Source organism: Rhinopithecus bieti, unplaced genomic scaffold (genome assembly GCF_001698545.2).
Source record: "Rhinopithecus bieti isolate Rb0 unplaced genomic scaffold, ASM169854v2 scaffold_75559, whole genome shotgun sequence".
Lineage (NCBI taxonomy): Eukaryota > Metazoa > Chordata > Mammalia > Primates > Cercopithecidae > Rhinopithecus > Rhinopithecus bieti.
The window spans coordinates 302,419-311,672 of record NW_016828162.1 but is presented as its reverse complement, the minus strand read 5'-3'; the positions used below and the strand labels follow the sequence as shown (position 1 = coordinate 311,672).

The following is a 9,254-nucleotide window of genomic DNA, read 5'->3' as shown; positions in this document are numbered from 1 at the left end:
CTCCCAGCACGCGCAGGTGCTCGGCCCGCCACTCGCCGCTTCCCACGCCCGCCGCAGCGGGCCGGCCCAGCGCGTCGCACAGAGCGAAGGCGTCCACGCAGCTGCTCTCGCCGGGGCCGCCACCGGGGCTGCCGGCCAGGCCGTAGCGCTCTAGAGCCTCGGCCACGAGCTCGCGCGCCGTGGAGCGCGCCGTGGCCAGCACGCTCTTGTAGTTGGCGCCCGATGCCAGTCCGGCGCCGAAGATCTTGAGGACCCCCGGGGGCGGCGTGGCGCGGGTGGCCAGCGGGGGCTCGGGGGCCACGCCCGCCGCCAGCTCCGGCAGCTTCTTCTCGCTGGCCCAGCGCTGCGCACCCCCCGGGGTCCCAGGGCCTCCCGCGCCGCCGGACCCCGAGGTCCCGGTCCCCGAGCCCCGGAAGAGCTGAGAGATGCGCTTGGCGCGACTACCGGAGGCTCCCCCGGCCGCCTTGACAGCGCCCACTCGCCGCAGCTCCACGTGCGGCGGGGGCGGAGGTAGCGGCTCGCTGCTACGGCTCCCCGTGTCCGACGAAGAAGACCTGGGAGTCCGCCAGGGAACAGAGTCGCGGGAGAGAGACCCAGAACAACACGCCAAGACGAGGGTGGAGGACAGATTAGGAGGGAAGTGAGCAGAGACCCAGAGAGAGGACAGGGATCCAGGGTGGATGGACGGGGCGGGGGTGAGGGTTGGCACAGAGACGCGAGGCAAAGAGAGAGAAAATAAATAAATAAATAAAGGCAAGTCCCACAGAAGGAAATTTCAAGAGGTGAGCAGATAGGGGAGGAAGGAAGGTGAATCAATCCCCCTGCTCTTTCTGTCCTCATCCCCGTGCTGATCTGGCCTCACTCCACCTCCTGGCCTAGCTCTTACTCCCACAGTGCCCTGGTATCGCTGCGCCCCACCGTCTCGCCCTGCCCACAAGCTCGCTTGCCCAATTCAGGATGAGGACCGGAGCCAACCCTTTGCAGGGACTGGGCCGTGAACAGGGACAGATGGGAGGCAGGTGTGCAGGGGCAGGAGTCCTGCAGAGATGGCACTCACTTGACAGAGGCTGCGCTGGGCCAGCGCCGCCCCAGCTTCGCCAGCTGCTTCCTGGGGGAATTGATCCACAGGCCCACGGGGAGATGAAGCTTCCCGAAGCGGGGGCTTCCGCCCTCCTTCCGTTCACCAGATAGCATGGCCCTAAGGGAAGGCGAGGAAGGCCTCAACTCCTAAGGCACTCTTGTGCGGATGGGGTGGAGGGAACCTGGACTCCGAGTCAGAGGGAGGAGGGGGCTGGGGCTCAGACTTGCGAGCCCAGAGGGAGGAGAGGGATGGTACCCTGGATTCTCGGGTCCTGGGATGGAAGATGGCTGGGGGACTGAGTCTTGGGTCCCAGGGAGGAGGGTTTGGTCTGCTGGGTCCCTGGCTCTTACCCTGCTTCGGGTCCGGCACACCCGGAGGCCCTGGCTCCACTGGCCTGGGTCAGTTCCACTGCTCTTGCCTCTGCCACGGCTCCCAGCACTGGGTGGGGGACAGGAAAAGGCAAGAGGAAACCCGGCAGGAAGAGCGGGGAGGGGGCGTCCTGTGAGGAGACCAGGCCTGGGGGAGGAGATCTGGGGAGGGTTGGCCCTGCCCCATTCCTTGATTCTGGGATTACGTCGCAGCCAGAGGGCCCCCTCCACGACCCAAGGGTCCCGGTTTCCCGCCCTTCTTCCCTCAGGCCGGAGCCCATCCCCAGACCTCTGCTCTCGGGGAACCAAAGGCTAGAATCAGCCCCGTCCAGGGAAGTGAGTCAGATGCTTAGACAACAAGATAAATCTTTATTGGTGTCTCGAATCTGTGGCTTTTTCTTTTGGGACCTGGGGTTGCTCCGCCACTCCACTGCCAAGGCCAAACAGTGAGGACTTGATGAAATCGATCACCCTCCTTCGACAAAATATCCTAGGGGTGGGAGTGGGGTGCAGATCATGGAACCGGGTTGGGTAGTAATTGTGTGGGGGACACCCCTCCCAACCGCCCCCTTTGTGACTTTATTCTAGCAATTATCTAAGCCTCGCCCTTCGAAGTCCTCCTGTGCAAGCCCCCCGCACTCCACCCCCAGGAAAGTCCTGCTTTCAGTCGTCAGTAGCCCCCAGACCAGCTTCTGCGTTGGGTTCCTGGAAGCCCCGCCCCTTACTCCGAGCCTAGCCAGCCTTCTTCAACGGGTTGCTCACGCAAAGGTAATGCCGGTTATCAGTGCTAGGGAGCCCCAGATCAGCAGCCCCAGAAGGCGGCCTTTCAGCATTTTCTCGGGCTTCAGAGGCTGGAGGGTATTGGACGACTCCGTGGTCGCCTCCCCCGAGGTTACGATATTTGGGGACGGTTTTTCCTCCTCGATCCTTTCGGGCAACACTGTTTGAGAAAGTGTAAAGAGCAGTCCTGGCAGGGCGTGGAGCTCCTGCCCTGGCAAAGGCAAGCCCTTCCCAGTAGCCTGCCATCCCAGAGATAATCACGCCTTCAACAGTGTAAAGCCTGAACGCACCCAAGGGAACTCCTGTCCTCGGGGTCAGAGGCCACGCCCCCGGCGGGAAGCCACACCCCTTGCGCCGAAACCACACCCAACAGGAAGTCACGCCCCCATCGCCGAGGCCACGCCCCCGCCGCGGACGCCAGCTTTCCTGGGCCCTGAATCCTACACTTCTCTCAACCCCACAGCACTGACCTGTGACGCGAAAATTGATGACCGTGGCTGGACTGGAATTCACAGAGCCCAGCTCGCAGCGGTAGCGGCCTGCATCCTCTGGACCCACCATGGACTTGGTCAGGGTGGGCTCTTTCCCCTTGGACACCAAGGTCTCCGTATTGTTCCCCCAAACCTAGACCCAAGCTCAAGGGGTCACTGAGGTCTGAGGAATTCAGGGGTTGGGGGAGTACCGGGTTGAGAAGATCACAGGGCCTCAGTGTGGGAGGTGGGTGTCCAGGGTGTCACTGGTCAGGGCACGGGGTCCCCAGAGGTCAGTAGAGACCACACCTGATAGACCACCCGCCTGGGTCATGAGAATCGTGGGTGCAGGCCCACAGATCCAGTACACAAGTATTGTAGTGTAGGGAGTTCAAGGGTAACAGAAGTTGAGGCCCTCACCCTGTAAAAGCTGTAATCAGTGAGGCCTTCAGAAGCCTGATGCCAGTTTAACTCACAGTCCAGGATCATATCTTCCATTTGAGGAACCTCCACATTGCGCTCTAGGGGTGGAGGAAGACCATGGGACACGCTTTCACGATTCTGTTTGTTTGTTTGTTTGTTTGTTTTGAGATGGGATCTCGCTCTGTCGCCCAGGTTGGAGTACAGTGGCCTGATCTCGGCTCACTGCAACCTCCGCTTCCCGGGTTCAAGTGATTCTCCTGCCTGAGCCTCCTGGGTATCTGGGACTACAGGCGCCCACCACCACGCCCGGCTAATTTTTGTATTTTTAGTAGAGACGGGGTTTCACCATATTGGCTAGGCTGGTCTCGAACTCCTAACCTCAGGCAATCTGTCTGCCTCAACCTCCCAAAGTGCTGGGATTACAGGCGTGAGCCACTGCGCCCGGCCTCCTTCACGGTTCTCTACCCTCCCCAATCCTCTTACATTTGTTGTAACCCCATCTTTTCTTTCTCACTCACTCTTTTTTTTTTTTTAGACGAAGTCTCATTCTGTCACCCAGGCTAGAGTGCAGTGGCGCCATCTTGGCTCACTGCAACCTTCACCTCCCAATTTCAAGCAATTCTCTGCCTCAGCCTCCCGAGTAGCTGGGATTACAGGTGCCCGCCACCATGTCTGACTACTTTTTTTGTATTTTTAGTACAAAAACGATGGTTTCACCATCTTGGCCAGGCTGGTTTTGCACTCCTGACCTCGTGATTCACCTGCCTCAGCCTCCCAAAGTGCTGGGATTACAGGCGTGAGCCAGCTCGCCCGGCCTCTTTTTTTTTTTTTTTTTTTTTTTTTGACAAGGTCTCACTCTTTTGCCCAGGCTGGAGTGCAGTGGTATGATCGTAGCTCACTGCAGTCTCCAACTCCTGGGTCCAGGCAATCCTCCTGCCTCAGCCTTCCAAGTATCTGGGACTACAGGAACACACCTGGCTGATTTTTAAATTTTTTTGTAGAGATGGGGTCTCGCTATGTTGCCCAGGCTGATCTCAAACTCCTGGCTTCCCGATCCTCCCGTCTCAGCCTCTCAAAGTGCCGGGATTATAGGTGTGAGCCACTGTACCCGGCCTAAACCCTGCCTTTTCTTGTCTACTACCCCCACACCCCATCTAAGCTCTCTCTAGTCTGTCTCTCCTATCGCCTCACCCCACCTGCACCAATTCCTCCTGCTGGGTACAGTTCTCTCACCCCCACAATCGTAGGACTTTCGACAAGCATGAACCTCCTTTTTGCAGTTCTTGCACCAGATCAGAGTTTGCAACATCACACCTGGAGGGGCAGAGTCAAGGACTGTATTTGCCCACTAAGGGGCATGGCTAAAAGAAGAGGTCAGGGCCAAGGGCTGGGGCCAGGTCATCTACGACATTCCTAGATGGTCAGAGGAAGGGACAGGACCAGGACGCAGGTGGGTAGGAAGTGGACTCCAACAAGGCTCAGTAAAGAGTGTAAGTAAAGGCCGGGCGTGGTGGCTTACTCCTGTAATCCCAGCACTTTGGGAGGCCGAAGTGGGCAGATCACAAGGTCAGGAGTTCAAGACCAGCCTGACCAACATGGTGAAACGCTGTCTCTACTAAAAATACAAAAATTAGCTGGGTGTGGTGGCCAGCACCTGTAATCCCAGCTACTTAGGGGGGCTGAGGCAGGAGAATAGTTTGAACCTGGGAGGCGGAAGTTGCAGTGAGCCGTGATCGTGCCACTGCACTCCAGCCTGGGCGACAGGGTGAGACTGTCTTAAAAAAAAAAAAAAAAAAAAAGAGTGTAAGTAGAATATGACCTGCTCCCCAAGAAATCCAAGGTGGAAAAAGAATACTGGAGACCCAGGAACCTCTCCAAGGCGGAGAATGACAAAACCACCAGGATCCAAAAAGACGAGTGGGGAAGCTGACTATTCAGAGGGCAGGATGAGGAATAGAGGGTTAACTTCTGTAATCCAGACTCACCACATTTGTTGGGACAATAAGCTGTGTCAAGGAGAAAAAGAGAGAAAGAGATGACAGAGTCAGATTTCTAAACGAAAGATGATGGAAGAGGGGGTTTGGGGAAGAGCTGGGCTTTGGGCTCTTGGGTTTGAGGGAGAAAAGACTTGGGTCTGAAGGAGGAGGCAGTTGGAGAAGCTGAGGAACTGGGCTTGGAGAAGTAAGGGGCTGGAGACAGGGACTCTTGGATAGTGGAAAGAGGAGCTGGGGGACACGGACTCCCATTTTCTCTCACCCTCTTTTTGGAATCGAGCAACATAGGTGGCAAAGGTTTCCTTTTGCAAGTGCAACATCCAAAATAGCTCCTTCACGAAGAGATCACCTGGGAAGACACAGGAACCCCCAATCCCACGTGTGAGGTGCTGCAGTTTGCTTGCGCCTGCAGAGTCTGGCAGTCTACTTCCTGGTCTTCTCAGGAAAGGGCACTAAAATTGACCGTCTAACATAATGCCAGCCGCTGGGCTAAGCAATGCATATTTTGGGGGATGGGGGAGGGTCTTACTCTGCCACCCAGGCTGGAGTGCAGTGGTGCAATCATGGCTCACTGCAGCCTCAACCTCCTGGACTCAAGCAATCCTCCCGCCTCAACCCCCCAGGTAGCTAGGACTACAGGCATACACCACCGTGCCCAGGTTATATGTATAGTATTTTTTGTAGAGACAAGGTTTCACCATGTTGGCCAGGCTGGTCTTGAACTACGGAGCTCAAGCAATCTGTCTGCCTCAGCCTCCCAAAGTGCCGAGATTATAGGCATGAGCTACCGTGCCCGGCCAGCAATACACATTGAAACTGAACAACTGAGGGCATTTTAGAGCCAAGGGAGCTTCAAAGTCCTTTGCTCAAGGCCATACAGCTAGGAAGTGGCAGAGCGGGCATTTGAACCTAGGCAGTCTGGCCCCACAGCCTAGTATCTGACCAAGAGACCAGGCAGCACTAATGCTGGCTTCCCTGAGAGATTCTGGACCCCTACTCCCTTGGTGTATTTACCTTTTACATCACTGTCTGTGATACGTTTCAGATCCTTCAGCAAACTCCAGGACCCCTTTTGCAGTGTGGCCTCGTCTGTCAGGGGAGATACAACCCCAGATTCCAGCCTTACTGTCTCATTGGCGCGCCTAATCTTAGAAACTGCAACACCCATGAGGCCACTGGGCAAGGATAGGCCTGGTTAAGGACTCAGTCGCCCGTTGCCTTCTGGGAGTTGTAGTTTTATTACATAAAATCGCCGGATAAGGATAGGGAAAACAGTATTTACCAGCCCCGGGAAACCTCAGAATCTGCATCTCAGCCTTCTCCATTCCCGAATCCCGGAGACCTTGCTGTCAGCCTCTTCCTCCCCCTGGTCTTATCTCCCTCCTTCCCTTTCCCAGGACCCAGGGGTCCGTGGTCCCCCCCTGCCCTCACCAACGACCCCCATATAGGTATCCTCATTAAGCGACAGTTCCTGGAAATCCTTCACGGCTTTCTCTACCCTTTCCATCATGGCTTTGTGATGCTTCGCATCCAAGTGGCCAGGCAGATAATCTTTCTCCAGGGACTTTAGCGCCAGCACGACAGACGGGTCACATATAACACACTCCTCGGCAGGAAGCAAGCAACCGGCCAGCGCCGCACACAGGAGGGTAAAATGCGGCCCCATTGCAGCCGGCGCGCACAGTTCCCGAAGACCGTTAGGAAGGGTGCTCTCACCCCAAACCGAGAGCAGGAGAACGCTAAACGGAGAAAAGCCAAAATCCATCTTAAGAAATCCTACTGGGCTCCCTATCCATGGGGTCCCCAAACCGCGAAAAGAGGATCTTCAGGAAATCTCCAGATAAAGAGGACCTATGTCCTTCATCAAATGCCTCCGAAGTGTGAAACTGAGCCCCAACCCAGGGGACCCCAAATTTAGGGTTCTCACTGCATCCCAATTGAGAGATCAGAAAAACTGTTAAACAGGAAGCATTCATAAGTCTCCAAATTCAGGACCTGGAATCTCCCAACCCCATGCGCCCCTTCCCAAAATCCCAAACTATGTAATTTTCCAAGTCCCCAGATTGACGTGATCCTGAATTCCAACCCTTAAGTGCAACACTGAGGCACTCCCCGCCAGCCCCAAAACCTGTTGAACCTCAAGCTGAAGGTTCAAAGCCGAAACCAATAAATCATCTAACACAGACCCAACCACGATACTGTCAAACTCGGAAGTCCTTCAAAACCAAAACACATTCCGAATTCCTAAACCTGGGGACCGTACAAAGACTTAAGCAAGACTCCATGCGGTCCTCCAGACCCAGGGGCCCCTGTTCACCCTTCCCCAAAACTAACGGGCTCCCAATTTGCAGGGCGCACCCTTCTGCTTAGAAAAAGGAGCCCCGGTGCATCCTGAACAGTGATGCACCCTAAACAGCCGCTCCCTGACCTTGATTTCTGACTTGTGGCTTCCAACACTAGGGTTGGTTGAGGAGCCCGGTCCAGGTTCTGAGGGCTTTTAAAGAAGAACCCGGTGTCATGACCACCTACGCTAATTTTCCCAGGGCTAAAATCAAGGATTTTGTTGGGGACGAGGGTAAGGTTGGTTGCGTGAAATCGAGAGCTTTTCGATGGGGGTCTGAGTCACGGAGGATCCCCTCTCCACAGGGAACTCCTGCAACCACCAGCTGCGAGCTTCTCACGTTGGGGCCCGAATTCCCTTATCGATATTCCTTGGGTGTTCCTTGGCCCCACCCAGAAACCCAACTGTGTCTGATTGGACTGCAACAAAGGGAGGCCCCGCCTATCGCTCTATGACGTCACAGAGGCTGTAGCCTTTTTGGACTAGAACTTTCCCAGCATCTACCGAAGAGGAAGGCTCCTGACTGCTCTGGCTTCCAGAGTCAAGGACCGGACTCTAGCGTTCAGCTTTCTCCCCTCTCCTTGCCCCAGGACCCAGGCTTTGGGCTAGATCCGGCCCCCCAAGCCGCTGCCGCCCCTACCGCGGTCCTTAGAAACGGCTGTCGAGCTACGAAGTGGACGTTTTAGCCATAAGACTACGATTCCCAAAATGTCCTGGGGCCTCTTTCTCTGTAGCTGATTAGCGCTGCCAACCCCATAGCTTTCCGGGAAATGTAGTTCAATGATAATCCGTTCGCTCCTTCCTCCGCCTCTTTACCCCACGCGGAGGTCCCAGCGGGAGGAGAGGACTGGGGGCCAATACTGAGGGTCCAGAAGAGAGCAACTGGGGGCTCAGACGTTTGGGTCCTGGAAGGTCTGTCTCTCCTGTGTGACTGAAACAGGGAACCAGAAAAACAGGGACCACAACTCTCACAACTCCAGCAACAAGGAGCTGTCAGATCTAAGTAGGGACAGTACTCCCAATCATGAGTAATAAAAATCCTCAGGGCGGGGCGCGGTGGCTCATGCCTGTAATCCCAGCACTTTGAGAGGCCGAGGTGGGCGGATTGCCTGCGGTCAGGAGTTCGAGACCAGCCTGGCTAACATGGTGAAACCCCGTCTCTACTAAAAATACAAAAATTAGCTGGACATGGTGGCACACGTCTGTAGTCCCAGCTACTCGGGAGGCTGAGGTAGGAGAATCACTTGAACCCGAGAGGTGGAGGTTGCAGTGAGCCGAGATCACACCACAGCACTCTAGCTTGGGTGACTCGGTCTCAAAAAAAAGTCTTCAGAAGCACCCGCCTTTTCCTCCACTCTCTTACACACACACAAACACACACACACACACACACACACACACACGGCAGCTCTGACTCCAAAAAAGCTGCAGAGACAGAGGTTGGTGCTGTAGAGTTTTAATTCATACCTCCTGCTCTCTTACCTGTGGCAGCTGAGTTGGGAACAGTGCTATAACTGTAACAATTGTACTGTAAGTGTAACTCCCTGATAAGCCTGGAGGCATGGGATCCTGGATGAGTAGCTAGGGGATGTGATCACAGTTGACTAAGTCTAAGATTTCTTCTGGCCGGGCGCGGTGGCTCAAGCCTGTAATCCCAGCACTTTGGGAGGCCGAGACGGGCGGATCACGAGGTCAGGAGATCGAGACCATCCTGGCTAACATGGTGAAACCCCGTCTCTACTAAAAAATACAAAAAAAAAAAGAAAAAACTAGCCGGGCGAGGTGGCGGGTGCCTGT

The 9,254-nt window shown here is 55.7% G+C and overlaps 1 protein-coding gene and 1 pseudogene across 6 annotated transcripts; both read right to left on the bottom strand.

Annotated features, from left to right (window-relative positions):
- Positions 1-1,194, bottom strand: part of LOC108523618 (ras-interacting protein 1 pseudogene) — a 2,009-nt pseudogene extending 815 nt beyond the window's left edge.
- Positions 1,056-7,843, bottom strand: IZUMO1 (izumo sperm-oocyte fusion 1). Of its 6 annotated transcripts, none has more exons than XR_001883855.1 (10): positions 7,545-7,843; positions 6,548-6,855; positions 6,131-6,205; positions 5,379-5,465; positions 5,108-5,128; positions 3,120-3,220; positions 2,700-2,853; positions 2,212-2,389; positions 1,432-1,939; positions 1,056-1,198 (listed from the first exon to the last, which is right to left on the bottom strand). XR_001883855.1 is itself a non-coding variant. In XM_017864366.1 (10 exons), exons 2-9 carry the CDS (start codon positions 6,780-6,782, stop codon positions 2,208-2,210), a joined length of 936 nt encoding a protein of 311 aa, XP_017719855.1. In that variant the 5' UTR covers positions 6,783-6,855; positions 7,545-7,843; the 3' UTR covers positions 1,768-1,939; positions 2,175-2,207. The 6 variants fall into 6 exon arrangements, 4 of the variants coding, with proteins under 4 accessions (XP_017719855.1, XP_017719852.1, XP_017719853.1 ...); XR_001883856.1 differs by lacking the exons at positions 6,548-6,855; positions 7,545-7,843 and adding exons at positions 4,356-4,436; positions 6,399-6,510; XM_017864366.1 differs by lacking the exon at positions 1,056-1,198 and adding an exon at positions 4,356-4,436 and having other exon boundaries at positions 1,768-1,939; positions 2,175-2,389.
- Positions 7,844-9,254: the final 1,411 nt, after the last annotated feature.

Bases quoted from the DNA above. Each gene is read 5' to 3' on its own strand.
- IZUMO1 (XM_017864363.1), bottom strand. From the start codon at position 6,782: ATGGGGCCGCATTTTACCCTCCTGTGTGCGGCGCTGGCCGGTTGCTTG. The intron at 6,206-6,547 runs GTGAGGGCAGGG...CTCCCCTGACAG, and splicing joins TACCTATATGGGGGTCGTTG to ACGAGGCCACACTGCAAAAG. The intron at 5,466-6,130 runs GTAAATACACCA...GTGTCTTCCCAG, and splicing joins CACAGACAGTGATGTAAAAG to GTGATCTCTTCGTGAAGGAG.